Source organism: Phoenix dactylifera, unplaced genomic scaffold (genome assembly GCF_009389715.1).
Source record: "Phoenix dactylifera cultivar Barhee BC4 unplaced genomic scaffold, palm_55x_up_171113_PBpolish2nd_filt_p 002186F, whole genome shotgun sequence".
NCBI lineage: Eukaryota > Viridiplantae > Streptophyta > Magnoliopsida > Arecales > Arecaceae > Phoenix > Phoenix dactylifera.
This window is the reverse complement of record NW_024069449.1, coordinates 1-17,212: the sequence shown is the minus strand read 5'-3', so window position 1 is coordinate 17,212 and position 17,212 is coordinate 1. Positions and strand designations below refer to the sequence as shown.

The following is a 17,212-nucleotide window of genomic DNA, read 5'->3' as shown; positions in this document are numbered from 1 at the left end:
CTTCGTCGCAAACGTGGCGAATTATTAGCCTCAAACGTCTAAGGTCAAACAGCCGGGTCATGTTTCTGGTCTCAGTCTCACGTGGCAGTTATAACCGTGCGTGTATTCATATCGTGCTCGTGTCTGGTTCTTTGATGCCGTCCATTAGGTGGCACTTGGAGTGGGCTATCGAAGGGTATAAATTGGTGGACCCATGGATGGGCGCATGGGGAGGCATAAAAGAGATCGAATGCACCAAAGTCCGTTGAGAGGTAACCATCATTTGGTTGGTGCGAAGTACCCTGTCACTGTCTTTTTGGAATCGTTGATGGTATCTAATAGCTGCTTTGATGCTTGCATGGGCTTAGCGCAATACACATTCCGTATGTTGGAGGGCTGGGATCATTCCAATTGACGTGATCGTCATAACTGACTGCCAGTCCGGATGGTACAAGTATTAAAATCACTGCAATTTCATGATCAAGTCAAGTTTCCCATTCCAACCATGTAGTCAAGCGTTACTATTCTGCCATGCACTGGGGAGGCGTACCCGTGTAATATGAGAGTTAACTAGCCCGGCCATTGCTCAATCTTATGAGGATCCGTGCGGACGTGTATTTAGTCCCATATCGCTTATTTGCTGGGTAGATCTTGGGTACTTATACAGAATCAAGAAACCCAAATAATACCTTTCGGCTAGCCATTTTGGATGAGATCCTGAGTTATTACAAATAGTATCAGAGCGGATCCGGCCCATAACCTATATGGACTAGGGGACACTACAGCATGGATTCATTGAGGCTGATCACGGACTGATCGTGGTGCTTGTAATTAGATTTGAATGGATTGGAACCCTTAGCCTGACGAGAACATCAGAGCTTGAACGGGGGAGTATGTGAGGACCCGTGCGGGCATGTATTTAGTCCCACATCGGTTATTTGCTAAGTAGATCTTAGGTATTTATACAGGATCAAGAAATCCAAATAATACCTTCCGACTAGTCATTTTGGGTGAGATCCTGGGTACTTATATATTAAAATGGTCCAGGAAACGGCAAAATTGGCCAGACGGTGGCATTTTTCGGTGTTATGCAGTTAACCGAGCATTGGGGACAGGCGTGTGGTGTGGTGCGACAAGGTCGGTACGTTGTCGACATATGAGTTGTGATTAGAGGCGCCATTCGTAAATCCTTTGCACGTATCGGTGTCGCAAGGTTTCACGCGTTGGAATAGGCATGGGGTGCGACGCGGCCGGTACCGTGTCGACGTATGAGCTGTGATCTGAGACAGCGTTCGTTGGTCCGATCGAGCACTCGCTCCCGGCCCTTAGTCTCCATAGTTACACCTCTGATTAAAGTCGCATCTGCACGTGCGCAGGAATGTGGCGGCATTTGTCGGTCTAGACGAGGTCGCTTTTGGATAGGGGACTCCTATTGCATTGTGCTCCATTGCCTTCTGGTATGCCGTGTAAGGTGGTGCTGTTGGATCCCGTTTAATTAAACCTTGATCCCGTTTAATTAGAACCCACATCTTGACAAGTGTCACTTGTAAATTCTGATAATCACAAGGGCATTAAGGTAATTGCACGGCAGTGAAAGGTTGTCTTGATGGGGGGTGACTCTTCACGGGTGTAACTAATCACGGCGTTTGGTCCCTGGAGAGGGCTATAAATAGCCTGTCAGACCCCTTCTCTAATACATGCATTAGAAGCTCTCTCTCCAGAAGATCTCTCGCTAATCTCTATTCAGATCGCAACTGCAGATCGGATTGCACACATCTCAAAGTTTAATGCAGGATGGATTTAGCGAATCAAAGTATGATTTATGATTGATTAAACTTAATCATTCCATCAGGTGCTCCGCTGTCGGCGGCCTTATGATGATCCCTCCTGCACGCACGCCAGGATGGAAAAGCTCCACACGCTGGGGAGGTGTATCTGGTATCATGCGGGCGCAACCATGTCGGCATGTGAGTTGTGAATTGGGATGGTGTTCGTTGATTAACGGGAGCTCTTGCTCTCGTGGCCTTCGGCCTCCAGCCTGACCCCTTCGGTCGAAGTCCTGGTCATGTGCGCAGGACTCGTGGCGTTGTTCCTCGGTCCGATTGAGCTCGCTCCCAGGTGAGGGTAAAGATGGGCACTGGGCCGGGCCGCCCATGGCCCGGCACGGCCCGGCACGAAGCGGGCCGTGCCAGGCAGAGCCCGCTTGCTAAAGTAACGGGCCGTGCCTAGCACGGCCCCTTAAAGGGGGCCGGGCTGGGTTACCACTTTCTGGCCCGCGGGCCGAGCCCGGCACGGCCCATAAGGGCTTGGGCTGGCACGGCCTGCGGGCCAGCCCAGAACGGCCCATAAGGGCCTGAACCGGGCCTGGGCCGGGCCAGGCACGGCCCGTCCCCCTTAAAATAAATGGAAATAATTTATTTTAGTAAATTAATAAATATTGAAAACTAAGGATTTATTAATATAAAGTCACCTTAATGGTGGGGGGTTTGGCATAGACCCCTACCAGTTTATTAATTTAAATCAAAATGGTACATGAAGGGAGGTTTGGACCTTGGTCTGACCTCCAGAATACAATAAAAAAGGAGAAAAAATAGAGATGACTCACTTTAACAATTTAAAAAATAAAAATATACAATTATAAAAAATTAAGAAATCTTACTAATCATCCGTGATTCAGTATTCACTATTCAGTAGTGTTTGTATCATCATCATCAGAGGATGTTGTATTATGTCCACCTTTATCTTGAAGTCTCACCTCAGCATCCAACCAATTTTTGAAGCAGAGAAGCATCTCAACCGTTTCGCCAGTCATCCTACTTCTCTTTTCGTCAAGAACACGCCGACCTGCACTAAAAGCGAATTCCGATGCTACTGTGGACATCGGCACAGCTAAAATATCGCGTGCAATTGCAGACATAACAGGATATTGATTTTTAACACTCTTCCACCAAGATAATACATCTAGACTCTCTATTTGATTTTCATCATATGCAGACTGAAGATCATTTCGTAAATAAAATTCTAGTTCACTACTTAAAGATGAAGATAAACTTGAAGCATGTGTGTGTTTTCTCTATGCAATGAATTAAAAAATAGATGACGAACGAGAACTACTAGAAGAAGAAATAGAGCTTTGTACGGAGAATCTAGATCCACGAATTTTTTCATCATATATAGCATAAATATCATAAAGAAGTTGTTTTACCTCATTTTTAGCAGGTTCAGGATCTTGAATCATATTTTCACAGTATGCATCAAGTAAAATTAGCACGCCATTCAATTTAACTCTTGGATCAAATACAACAGCTAAGTTATGCATAGGACATATCTTGTCCCAATACTCATTCCATTTAGATTCCATTTGGTCAATAATAGGCATTAAAACATCATCATATCTATGTTCTGCAAATTTTTGACAAATTATATATGCTTGTTGTAAAAATGAACATGAAGTTGGATAATAAATACCAGAAAGAACATTGGTAGCATTATAAAAACTAAGCAAAAAATCTTCCAAAATTTTTCCTTTATTCCAATCAGTTTCGGTCAATGTAAAGCCTAATCCACGATCATTAATATATGCACTTAATAAGTTTTTATATGGGTATGCATCATGTATCATGCTATATGTTGAGTTCCAACGAGTAATTACATCAAGTTTAAATTTTTTAAAACGTTTACCATGATTTATACATAGTTCCTTAAATTCTTGAAGTCTTGATCTTGAAGCATGAATAAAAGAAACTGCATTTCTAATTTTTGAAATCACATCTTGAATCATGCCCATGCCAGCTTGAACAGAAAGATTTAAGATATAACATGCACATCTAATATGCAATAAATTTCCATCTAACATGGGATGCAATGAGTCTTTTAATAATGTAACAGCAGAATTATTATTAGATGCATTATCAAAAGTAATAGACATAATTTTATCATTAATATTACATGAACATGCAGTTTGATAAATGACATTTGAAATTTGTTGCCCAGAATGTGGAAAATCAAAAGCACGAAAAGCAAAAATACGTTTATTTAATTGCCAATCATTATCAATATAATGAGCAGTAATGGCAATAAAACAATTACTACCTACAGATGCTGACCAAATATCAGAAGTTAATGAAATTTTTACATTTAAAGTAGAAAGCGTTTCAATTAAACATTGTCTCATTGCTAAAAAGTTAGTCATAGCTACTCTTCTAAATATACGCTTACTAGTTCTTTTGTAAGCAGGTTGTAGGTTTAATTGAACATATTCTTCAAAATTAAAAGATTCACATAAACTAAAAGGTAATTCATCCTTAACTATCCATTTTACAAGTGCTTTTCTTTGATTTTCATGATTATATGCAAAATTACCTACAAGTGATCCCACTTGTATATTAAGGGTACTTTGAGCATGAGAATCATGCATCCTATGACTCTCTTGATGTCTTTTTAAATGGCCTGTTCCTCCACTACTACTACAACTATAAAGTTTGGCACATTTTTTACATTTTGCTTTTCAGACTCCATCAACCATAATTCTATCAAATTCATTCCATACAGCACTAGTCCTCTTACGAGAAGAGGTTTGATCTTCACTCGGTTCACTAGTTCTAAAGGACCTAGGAACATGGGGTTGGGGATTAGTTTCTTCTCCCTCAGAAACAGGAGGAACGCCAAAATGACTTTCCTTAAAAGATGACATATCTAAATTGATGAATGCAAAAAATAAAAACTAACCACAAGGAGAAATTGAGTAGAGGGTCAGAGGGCAGAGGTAGAGCCGAGATTCTGAGCTTCCTCTTGTGCTCTCAACAGGAGTGACCTCCTCTTCTTAACAGGAACCTCCTCTTGTGTAGCACTTGAACACTTGCTAAATGCAAACTAAAAATTAAATTGCTAAAAGAGCACTTTAGAAGAGAGAAATAGTAGTAGTAGAGAAGGAGAGAATAGTTGGTTTGGTGTGATGAGAATGAGGGAGGAAAGGGGTATTTATAGAACTCCAAATTTTTTTTTTCCAAAATACCCCTCAAATTAGCCGTTTTTGGACTGTTGGGAGAGGTATTTTGGGAAAAAACCACAAATAGCCGTTGGAAACGGCTATTTTCTTCTCCCCTGCCAGGCGGGGCGTGCCAGGCACGGCCCGTAACGGGTCCAAACGGTCTCGTGCCAGGCACGGCCCGTAACGAGCAGAATTTTTCTGCCAGACGGGCCGTGCCAGGCACGGCCCGTTTGGACCCGTTCCCATGATGGGCCGTGCCCGGCACGGCACGAGACGTGCCGTGCCGGGCCCGGCCCGCCAATCCACGGGCCTAGGGCCGGGCCGGGCTTGGGTTTTTGGCTGAGCGGGCCGATGCCCATGCCTAGGTGAGGGACTCATGTCGCAAAAGGCACGATTGTCCACCCCCCTTCTGCACCTTCCTTCCCCACCCCCTCTCGGTGCTGCTTGGTCCGTGCATCCGTCTTCTTTTTTTTTGGTGAAAAAATAGGAGGGGAGGAGGAGGAGTAAAATCCCACCCGCATAGCAGCCTCCATTAGGCCCTCCTTCCATCAGGAAATGTTCGATACGGGTCGCAAGTTTCCGCATGCCATCTCCAACTCGTGGAAAACCCCACTAGGCCATCCACGTGTGAGTATATCACCTCAGCGCCACCTCAGTACTGATAGAAGAAAAGCATATCCATACAGAGCCATCCAGGCATGGGGCATGCGGTTCCCTGATTTAATCGACGCCCACAAGTTTCGAACTCAGACAATTTGGGTGGAGTCCAAGTTCTTCTTACCACCAGGCTACCATCTTGGTATCCTTCTAATACCTCGTACATGACGGTGCTCTATTGTCAAGGGCCTAATAGCGACCCCTCCTTCATGCATGCCGGTGCCGCAAGGCTCCACGCACTAGGGAACTGCATGGGGAGCAACACGATCGCAACCGTGTTGGCACGTGAGCTATGATCTAAGGCAGCATTTGTTGGTCCTATTGAGCACTCGCTCCTAACCCTCGAGCTCTATCCCGATACCTCCGCTCGAAGTTACAAACACTTGCACGTGGAAACGTGTTGGCGTTTGTCGATATGGTCAACCTCCATCTCGGTCGAGGCACTCCATCGCGTCGTGCCTGGTTGCCTTCTGTTGTATCTTGCACGGCGGTGCTCCACGGTCAACGGCCAAACAACAACTCCTCCTTTGCACGTGCCAAGGCCCGATGGCTTCGCATGCCCGGGAGGAGCATGTGGTGCGACGTGGATGCATCCATGTTGGCGTGTGAGCTGTGATCCGGGCAATGTTCGACGGTACGATCGAGCACTCGCGTCTAACCCTCATGCTCCATCTTGACCCCTTCAGTCGATGACGCGTCCGCATGCACATGGTGATGCGGCTGCATTCGTCGATCCGGTGCTCTCTCTCGATCGGGGGACTCCTGCCATATCGCACTTGGTTGCCCCCCATCCCTCCCCCCTCCCACCTCATCCCCATTGGTGCAGCTTGGCTCCATGCATCCGTCTTTCCTTGTGGCTTTGTGATATCTCGTGCTTGGTGGTGCTCCACTGTCGATGGCCTAATGACGGCCCCTCCTTCGTGTATGCCGAGGCCGGAAGGCTCCGCATATGGGGGATGGGCATGGGCACTATGCGGGATATTAAAATGTCTTGAGATTTCTTAGACTGAGGATATTTTGATAGAGCTGTTTTGGGGTCACTAAGACCTTGTTCATGGAACGTCCATTTTCCTGAAGAGGACTATGTCGAGATATTAAAATGTTAGCATTAGAGGGCTTAAACTGTGGAATTTATAAGACCGAGCAAGCCATGAGAGACCTACTCGATATTGGTGAAGTATTTGCCTACTTTTTCTTTTCTTTTTTCCAAGCAGAAAGCTCATCTCCACAATCATTGTTTGTGAATGTGTTGCATCAGAATCAAGCATGACCACTCTTGATTTGGGTTAATAAATTGGAACCATGGTTAGCTTAAACCCATTTGATAGTTTGGGCAGTTTGCCAACACCTCCTAGCTCGGCTTTTTCTCTCTCTTTCCAAGTAAAATCTGAGGTTCGGAATCGAATGGCAGTAGTGAATAACTATGATATTCTCCAAAAGCGATGTGGATTGTTGGGTTTGATTGGAAGGGACTCAATATGATGATATTGATCGCCAGGTTCATCTCAAAATGAGCCAACATTTTATTCCCTTGGATCCTTCGTGTTCGTTTCTGGATGCAGCAGCATCTAAACTTTGTTCCATAGATTGAGGCCGAGATTTAGAAAAAGACCTCACATATTACAGAGTATCATAAAAGAAAGCCGAGTCCCATCACACCTGAAGACCAATATAGTCAATTATAGTATATATTTCACTTGCACGTCAGTACACTCATGAATATAATCCAAATATATACAGCAACCAAGACGGTAAACTTAGGTAACATCACAAGGTTTTAGCCGAATCAAATAAAATGAGTAAATTGGTTCAACTACATCGTAGTTTTATCACATTTGTATGTGTTTTAGGTCATGGTGTTTCACTGACCCCCCCTGACGGAGAAAGCTAAACCTTAGCACTCGAATCCTGCCCCTGAAAGTTCGAAGATCGGGATAAAGATTTGATTGAAAAGAAATCTCCTCAGCATTAAATGAAAGTGGGTCTATCGATACAAGTGGTAAGACGGATAATTCAGCATCCAAGACCTGGCTGATGGCTGCTTCAAATTCAAGTGCCACTTATCTTAATACTAAGATGGAAGCTAGTCCTCCATTTTACAATGTCCATAATTGGCCCGTGCACGAAATGGTTGCAGCTTTCCTCCACTTGAAAGGAGACTCTGGATATGACCGCTATTAGAGCCGAGCTCAGAGCAATTTGGGAGGCAGTCACCTATGTGGGAAGGATCCTAGGGGCAGATTGCATTATCCTGAAGAGTGACTTGACTACGATGACTGAGTAGATTCGTAATGTTGGGCGACAGGGCGATGGCCACCCCCTAATCCGGGACATCCAGAGCATAGTGGTAGGCTGCAGCTCGTTTCAGGTTGCTCATGTGTTTCAGAAAGCGAACACGATAGCAGACTTGGTTGCCTCCTTTGCTGCTCACCAGTTAGAAGAGGCTTTATGGACAGTGATTGATTCTATCCTGTACCTTTATGTACTCTTATTTTTCTTGATACTGATGGTGAAACTTATGCCTGGTTGACGTGAGCTACTATTGTATAAAAAAATAAAAAAAATAAAAAAAACTTTAAAAGCTGGTACCCAAACAGGAAAACAAAAACTAGTCAAGTCATGTAGTGGCACAACTTATTTGTTTTTTTTTTTTTTGCTAAAACGGGCATCTCATACTATACGAGTACGAATACACTCAGCAGAAATACGGTTTATTTGTTCACCCGACAGTGATGGTGGATGATTTAAAGGGTTGGCGAAGTACACTCTGCATTGCCGGCTTGGTTGGGATGGTCAATATTGGGGTGCACTCTGCAAAGCATGGATGTCGTCACAGCTGATTTGTGATGAAAAAAAGATTGTTATTATTATTATTATTATTATTATTATTATTATTTATAAGAGTAGAGAGGGATTCAAACCTCTGTCTATCTTCTTAACTGGCAAGGGACAGTACCATCGGAATTGAAATGTACGTAGAAGCAAGATAAGATTATGTTCTGGAACTAATACTATACTATAGTACAAATATAGGAAGAGCAAACAATGTTAAGTCTCCTTCCAGGTGATTGAGATGCTCGTCTACTTAGCGATCAAGGATATGGTCGTACGAGTCCATATAACTAATCTTGTTCATAAAATGCTGTTATAAGGACAATAGTAACAAGAATTCTTAGATGAACCTATGAGTAGCATAAGGAGAGATACCGATGGCTACTGCTCATCATTTATGCTTGTTGCAAGCTTTGTCCAATGATGCAACGACCACATATCTCAGCTTCAATGTAGGCCAAAATAACACCTTTTTGCGCATGCCAATCTCAATCAAGATGTCTCAAAGATGGGATGGACAACTAATGATAAATTGAACAATCAAACATTTCAACAATACTGGATCTACTAGCTAGTCCGTACTTTTCACATGCACATTTTAATGATATATATATATATATATATATATATATATATATATATATATATATATATATATATATATATATATATATATATATATATATATATATATATATATATATATATATATATATATGTCACTTCCTCTTCAATTCAGGTTTGGACTAGAGAGATAGTCTTACAATTACGACGTTTTGTGTATTACATGTGGCGATGACTGCAAGACTAAAGCTCTCCAATGCACAAAATCCTTGCTTAAGTTTGAGGCAAAAAGACAATGAACGCTTGTGATTTTGAAAGAATGTCAGTGGATTAGATTGTACTAAGCAGTCCAATGATTTGGGACAGAAGAAAAATAAGATAGAAAAAAATAATTTTACAGTAAAAAAAATTATCTGAAAAGTATTATTTAGATCCTCAGCACTATAAATATATCCAAAATCTTTTATGCACTATCAGCATGAGATTAAATACTCCCGTATGGTTTCTCACATTCTCTTTAAAAGAACTGATGGAGGACTAAATAGGACGCTCAGTTGGAGTCTCATATTAATATTAACAAGATAAGTCCTAGTGCGAATTAATTGAGGCCAGGTCGTGCCATGTTCTTGTGCATTTGTTAGTCTAAAGAAGCTGTCTTCCACTAACGGATCATCCGATAACTGAAAAGCAAACAGTAAAAAGCTAGAAAAAGCTGAGAAACATGGAAACATTATGCAAGGTTGGGCGAACAGAACCTAACAGCCCCAGCCCTTTCAGTAGAGGCTTTTGTATAGGGAGTAAGGCTCAGGTGTGTAACTTAACCCCGCCTTAGCTTCCCCTTGTTCTCCCAAAGCAGTATCATGAGTTCCACTGAAGGAAAACAGACTCAAAAGATCTAATTCATATTCTTTAAAATAATAATGAAAAGATTACATATGTAAAGAGTTCTTGCTTCTAGGATACTTATAACATTGTAACAATATATGGATACATTGACATTTTTAAGTGTCATACGGTGAACATAATAAATCCTACACACCTTAACACCCATACTGCCTGTGTCTTGGGCCTCTTGACCACCCAAAATTCAACCTACACTTGTAAATTCATTAACTGATGTAGTTTAATTGCATGAAAATAGTCTAACAAACTCTGATCTTTGTTAGAAGTGAATAACTGGGACACATGTTTCATTGTTGGTCGAGCATCCGGATTAGGACGTATGCATGCAAGTGCTACCTTAGCTAGTAATATCACGTCATTTGCAACTTGAAGTGTGGGAAGTGAGATGCGTTGGTCTAACACATCCTTAAGAAGCATGTTCTGGCCATGCGATGATAGCGAGGACATAAGGTCACTTGGATGCCTTCCTTGCATTACTTCTAATATCACCACACCAAAACTGTATACATCATATTTCTCGGTGACCTTCATTGTATACGAAATCTCTGTATAAAAGAGCAAAAAAAAAAAAGTTAGTCATAATTTGTTATCAAAACAAGAGGTAGGTATGCGTGTTGTTGGCAAAATGTTTCCTTATAATATATAATTCAAATAGCGAGTAATTATATTTCTCTCAGCATACTGACATACCAAAACTTATGTATTTAATATTCCCTACTAGAAAGAAATTGCAATATATATTTTGATAAAATAATCATATTCAAAAATAATGAAGTATAATAATTAAAAAAACATAGTTGCTTTAATATTCGTTAGGCAACAATGTAACTTTAGAAATTTAAGTCATACTAAGTTTCTTTGCTAAATTAGCATAATAATATTGGCCGAGTAGTTTACCTGGTGCCATATATCCAAGTGTGCCTGCATGGGCGCTCCAATTTGACGAATCGGGCTTCAAAATTCTTGCTATTCCAAAGTCTGAAATATAAGCATTAAAGTCGGAATCTAACAAAATGTTCTTGCTCGATATGTCCCTATGTACAATTGGAGGAGTGCAATCATGGTGCATATAGGATAAAGCATGTGCCACATCTTTAACGATATTTACTCTCCTATTCCAATCCAACTCCATGGCTGCCTCTTGGCTGCTTAAGGTGGCCGACATATTTCCCCTTTCCATGTACTCATAAATGAGAAACATGCATCGAGCATGGGAGCAGAACCCATACAACTTCACTATGTTACGATGGCGAATCTCGGTTAATGCTTGGATCTCATTCTGAAAGCCTCTTTCATCACCTACTTCTTCCGATGGATGAAGCTTCTTCACAGCTACTACCTGACCCGTTCGAAGCCGTGCCTTGTAGACACTGCCATATCCTCCCGTCCCGATGCAGTATTTCTCATCAAAGTTTTCCGTGACATCAATAATTTCTTCATAGATAGCCTTTCCATCAAATTGTTCGCGTACAGCCTCCCCATCAAAATTCAGTATCGAGAATAGATTCTTGACTGGGACTTCCCTCTCCTCCTCCTTCATAGGCTTTGCTCTCCTAAGAAACAGGAAGACTACGAATGTAACCAAAAGCAGAAGCACGGCAATAGTGGGGAAAACAATCGAAAGAATCAGCTTGCGAGCATTCCTTGGATGATGATGTTGGCTGATAGATGACGGGCATGGAGGCAAACCATGCAAATCGCCGCACAAACCTTTATTGTGTTGAAACCACTCTGCTCGAGCTTTCTGATCAAAGAATCGATCTTTAGGCAGCGGACCCACCAAATCATTGTACGATAAGTCGAGCGACGACAAGCTGAGCATGCCTTCGAAAGATGATGGAATGGAGCCCGACAGTTGATTGCGCGAGAGGTTTAGGTTTTCTAGCATCACGAGCTTGCCAAATTGTTGCGGGATGACTCCAGTGAGCGAGTTATGACTGAGATCAAGCATTTCTTGTAGGTTTACAAGATTCCCGACCTCGAGTGCAGGCTTCCATTCAAGCCATTCATGCTCAACTTCAAGATGCGCAGCCGGGTGCAGCCTCCCAACTGTTTCGGTATCGCGCCGGTGAAGCTGTTCATTGAAAGATCAAGAGCGGTCATACTGTACAGATTACCAATTTCCAAAGGTATCACTCCTGAGAGCTGGTTGTTGCTTAAATTCAGCTCGAGCAAAGCCAAACGAAGCAATTCCCTTGGAATCTCTCCGAATAGCTGATTGGAAGAGACGTCAAGCGATGCAAGGTGAGGCAATCTACCAAGTTCAGGTGGTATCTTCCCGCCGATCATGTTCCCCGACATGTGTAAGGTGGTCAGATTACGGCATGCTCCCCAGTTTGCCGAGAGCTCGCCGTAGAGTCTATTGTAACTTAGATCTATGAGGTCCAGATCTGGATACACCCCAAAGACTTGGAGATATCCCCTGTCAACTGGTTTTCCTCAAGTTCGATCCTTACTAACTGAGTACAGTTTCGCAAGCTTTGTGGAACTGGGCCCTCGAAATGGGTATTGATCATGGAAAGCCACTGAAGCTGTCCTCCTTTGAATAAATCTGAAGGTAGGAAGCCAGAAAAATTGTTGTAACCTAATTGAAGGTTCACCATGCTCGTGAGATTAGCCATTTCTCGCGGCAAAGGACCGGATAATTGATTTTCGAAGACCTCGAGGTCTGATAGGCGAGTCAAGTTGCATAAAGATGTCGGGATCGAACCCGAGATCTGGTTGCTGGAAACTATCAGATCAGTCAAGTTCACTAGATTTCCCAGTTCATGTGGGATGGTTCCTGAGATCTGATTGCCGTAAAAAGACAAGGATTGAAGCGTGGTCAGGTTTCCGAGATAAGAAGGGATGGACCCAGATATCTGGTTCATGCCGACGTACAGAACTTGTAGCTGGGTCAACTTTTGGAAACTGGAAGGAATGGAGCCCGTCAGAGAGTTGTTGTAGAGCATCAGGACCTCCAGGTTCTCCAGCTTCCCTAATTCACGGGGGATGGGACCAGTTAATTGATTGAATAGGAGGTACAAGTGGTTTAGCTGGGTCAAGTTTCCTAAGCTGGAAGGAATGGAACCTGTCAGAAGATTATATGCGAAATGCACATTTTCTAAATTCGCAAGCTTTCCCAGCTCTGGTGGAAGCCCACCGGAGATCTGGTTTTGGTTACATACAAAATAAACAGCTGGCTCAGATTGCCGATGGACGGCGGAATGGGACCGGTGGAGTCTGTTTTGGCTCAGGCCAAGCAGCTCGAGGCTTTGGAGGCCCCCTATCTCATGAGGGATGGGTCCGGAGAGCTGGTTTGTGAACAGGGACAAGACGCCAAGGTTGGACAAGTTGCCTAGTTCATGAGGAAGGTTGCCGGAGATTTGGTTATAAGAGAGACGCAGTATGGCCAGCCTTGTTAGGTTGCCTAGGGATCGAGGAATGGAGCCGGTGAGGTTGTTGGAATTCAAATCTAGTTGGACCAAACTCCTGAGATCGCCTAGTTCACGAGGTATGGAGCCACGTAGTTGGTTGTCAAAATAGACGAAGGATACGGAGATTAGAAAGGTGGCGGATTTCGGTCGGGATGTTTCCAGTGAGCTGATTTTGTTGGAGTTGAAGGTAGGTGAGTCTAGTCCAATTGGCGAAGAGGGCTGGAATGATTTTTCCGGTGAGCTCGTTAGCAGAGAGGTCGAGTTTTACGAGGAGGGAGAGGGTGGCGAGCGAGGCGGGGAGGCCGCCAGAGAGGCGGTTGTGGGAGAGGTCGAGCGAGACGAGGCCCGAGAGGTTGGCGACGGCCGCAGGGATGGCGCCGGCGAGGAAGTTGCGACGGAGGGTTGAGCACGGCGAGGGAGGGAAGGGCGGAGAAATCGAGGCGTCGAGGGTGCCGACAAGGCCGGCTCGCGGGAGGCTGAGCTTGGTGATGCGGGAGCTGGTGCATGTGATGCCGAGCCATGAGCATGGGGAGGTGGTGGTGGAGTTGTGGAGGGCGGCCCATGAGCGGAGAGCTCGTGAGGGGTCTTGGAGAGTGGATTTCCAGTGGAGGAGAGCTGTGGCCTCGGATAGTGGAGAAGCTGTTGCTTGTGGAGGAGGAAGGAGGAGGGAGAGGGATGGGAGAAGTAGGAGCAAAAGATAGGATGATGAGTACAAGGGGACCGATGATTCCATTGAGGGTGGTGGTGGTGGTGGGGGTGGCAGAGGAATGCGAGGGGTTTTTAAAGGCAGTGCGAGTCCGGTTCTTTAGTAGATATATATAATTTTTTTGGAGTTATTGGCCCAGTGGAAATCCATTGGCTCCGGGGGATAGTTAATAATATTGAAAATAGCCACTCGAATCCGGATATTAATTAACGAAAATGAACAACGACTGCACTGACATCATTGACATGGACGTAAAAAGACTAGGAAGCATTTTGCCAAGGAATTATGGCGACGTAGCGTGGAAAAAAGCTGGCGACCGTCATTTGCAGAAACCCTTAAAATATTATTTTCTGCTAATTACATAATTATTTCGAAATAATATATTAATTTAGTTCATATATTAATATCGATTATTATTATTATTATTAAAATATTCAAAAAAATGTTATTGTTTTTTTACTAAAACATATTTTTATCAAAATACTATTAGTATTATCGTTATTATTATTAATTTTTCTGTTTTTGTTAAAATATTATTAGTTTTAATTAGTAAACAGTTGCATCAAATCATTTAAAAAGAGGTAATTAATTATTTTTTATTTTTCATTTAATTTCTTTTAGATATAAAAAAAAACTTTTTCTTTGAATGGGAGTTTTTTTTTTTCCTTAGAATTAGGGAAGGGGAGAAAGGGAAAAGCCCACCTCTGCGTAGCAGTCCCCACTGAGCCCCAACCCCGCCAGAAGAGTGTTCGATGCGGGCAGAACTGACCGTGTGTTGGGCATGCCAGCTCTTTTCACTTATACCCTCCCCACTCGTGGGTCCTGCTCGGTTGCTTCTCTGAGCTCCGGCACGAACTCTCCTTGTGAGTACGTCACGCCCGGCATCACCGAGGCTATCAGCGGACCAATAAGCCCTCCCGTCCCATGTGTCCGAGCAGGGAGCATTCGATCTCCATATTTAATCGACGTCCGTGCGTTTCGAACTCAGACCGCACGGGGTGAAAGTAATGGCCCAGTTTTCACTGAGCTAGCACCCCAGTTGGCTTTGTTTTGTAACAACCCTGGATCTCACTCAAAATGGCTAGCCGGAAGTTATTATTTGGGTTCCTTGATCCTGTATAAGTACCCCAAGATCTACCCCAGCGAATAACCGACTGTGGGGACTAAACACACGCCCGCACGGATCCTCACATACTCCCCCCGTTCAAGCCCTGACGTCCTCGTTCAGGCTAAGGGTTCATATCTATTCAAATCTAATCATAAACACCACGATTGGCCCGTGGTTAGCCTCAATGGATCCGTGCTGCAATGTCCCCCCAGTCCATATAGGTTATGGGCCGGGTCCGCTCTGTACCATTTGTAACAACCCAGGATCTCACCCCAAAATGGCTAGCCGGAAGTTATTATTTGGTTCCTTGATCCTGTATTAAGTACCCAAGATCTACCAGCGAATAACCGATGTGGGACTAAACACACGCCCGCACGGATCCTCACATACTCCCCCCGTTCAAGCCCTGACGTCCTCGTCAGGCTAAGGGTTCTATCTATTTCAAATCTAATCATAAAACACCCGATTGCCCCGTGGTCAGCCTCAATGGATCCGTGCTGCAAATGTCCCCCCAGTCCACATAGGTTATGGGCCGGGTCCGCTCTGATACCATTTGTAACAACCCAGGATCTCACCCAAAATGGCTAGCCGGAAGTTATATTTGGGTTCCTTGATCCTGTATAAGTACCCAAGATCTACCCAGCGAATAACCGATGTGGGACTAAACACACGCCCGCACGGATCCTCACATACTCCCCCCGTTCAAGCCCTGACGTCCTCGTCAGGCTAAGGGTTCATATCTTTAAATCTAATCATAAACACCACGATTGGTCCGTGGTCAGCCTCATGGATACCGTGCTGCAATGTCCCCCAATTATTGTGAGGATCACGTGCGGGCGTGTGTTTAGTCCCACATCGGTTATTCGTTGGATAGATCTTGGGTACTTATACAGGATCAAGGAACCCAAAATAATAACTTCCGGCTAGCCATTTTGGGTGAGGTCCTGGGTTGTTACAAATGGTATCAGAGCGACCCTGCCCTATAACCTATGTGGACCGGGGACATTGGTAGCACAGATCCATTGAGGCTGACCACGGGCCAATTGTGGTGTTTATGATTAGATTTGAATAGATATGAACCCTTAGCCTGACGAGGACGTCAGGGCTTGAACGGGGGGAGTATGTGAGGATCCGTGCGGGCGTGTGTTTAGTCCCACATCGGTTATTCGCTGGGTAGATCTTGGGTACTTATACAGGATCAAGGAACCCAAATAATAACTTCCGGCTAGCCATTTTGGGTGAGATCCTGGGTTGTTACAGTTTTTTTACCCTTTCAATGGACCACGTTTCTTTAGAAAGAGACAATTCCCTAAATAAATTAACGTCAAGTCATCATTTTGACCGCACAGCGGTTTAGCGGGAATCGACAAAGGTGCCATTCTGCCGATTACTTTACGATAATTGGCAGGTTATATTTTTATTTTTCTGCTTCCTCAGCGCTCGAACCTGCCACTGTTTATATTTTTATATAATTTTATATAAAAATAAATATTATTTAAATAATGTTGCGAACGGAGAGCCCAAGTTATACATATGTTCCAAAACAAAGCACAGGTGTTGGATACAAACCTCAATTCAAGAGTAGGCTACCGCTAGGTTAAGTATAGAGATTGAAATATTAAAATGTACTTTACTCTTTAGCCAACTGCAAGCTCATGGAAAGAAAAGCTGTCGATCCCTAGATATCTAGAATTTAAATCATTTATAATACGTATTTTGCACTGCAGAAGACTAATACAGTTCTGAATAGCTTGTCGTCAACTATCTCAAGATGTGCTGCTTTGCAATCTTTTATCTCCGACTCCAGCCGTGATTGATGGAAAACACGAAAAATTATATTTCACACTACATGCACCATATGGTCGACGGACTACAGAAAGAAGACAAATTGATTGACGTGGCGTATGGCTCCGCTGGTGTACATGGTTTAAAGTATAATTTGTCGGTAAATACAGTGTGAACAACATTTGTTCATCTCCGACAAGAACGACGACGACGTTGTCCTGGAGATTCCTAATAGAACCAATCACAAAGAGTCAAGTTGTACTACCTGCTTT

At 43.5% G+C, this 17,212-nt stretch overlaps 2 protein-coding genes across 2 annotated transcripts; both read right to left on the bottom strand.

Annotated features, from left to right (window-relative positions):
* Positions 1-9,985: 9,985 nt before the first annotated feature.
* LOC120109435 (MDIS1-interacting receptor like kinase 2-like) lies at positions 9,986-11,885 on the bottom strand. Its single transcript, XM_039123196.1, has 2 exons — positions 10,823-11,885; positions 9,986-10,470 (listed from the first exon to the last, which is right to left on the bottom strand). The coding sequence occupies exons 1-2, from the start codon at positions 11,874-11,876 to the stop codon at positions 10,115-10,117; spliced, it is 1,410 nt and encodes a 469-aa protein (XP_038979124.1). The 5' UTR covers positions 11,877-11,885; the 3' UTR covers positions 9,986-10,114.
* A 2-nt stretch (positions 11,886-11,887) lies between these two features.
* On the bottom strand, positions 11,888-14,074 carry LOC120109434 (probable leucine-rich repeat receptor-like protein kinase At1g35710). Its single transcript, XM_039123195.1, has 3 exons — positions 13,551-14,074; positions 12,393-13,405; positions 11,888-12,315 (listed from the first exon to the last, which is right to left on the bottom strand). Exons 1-3 carry the CDS (start codon positions 14,072-14,074, stop codon positions 11,888-11,890), a joined length of 1,965 nt encoding a protein of 654 aa, XP_038979123.1.
* Positions 14,075-17,212: the final 3,138 nt, after the last annotated feature.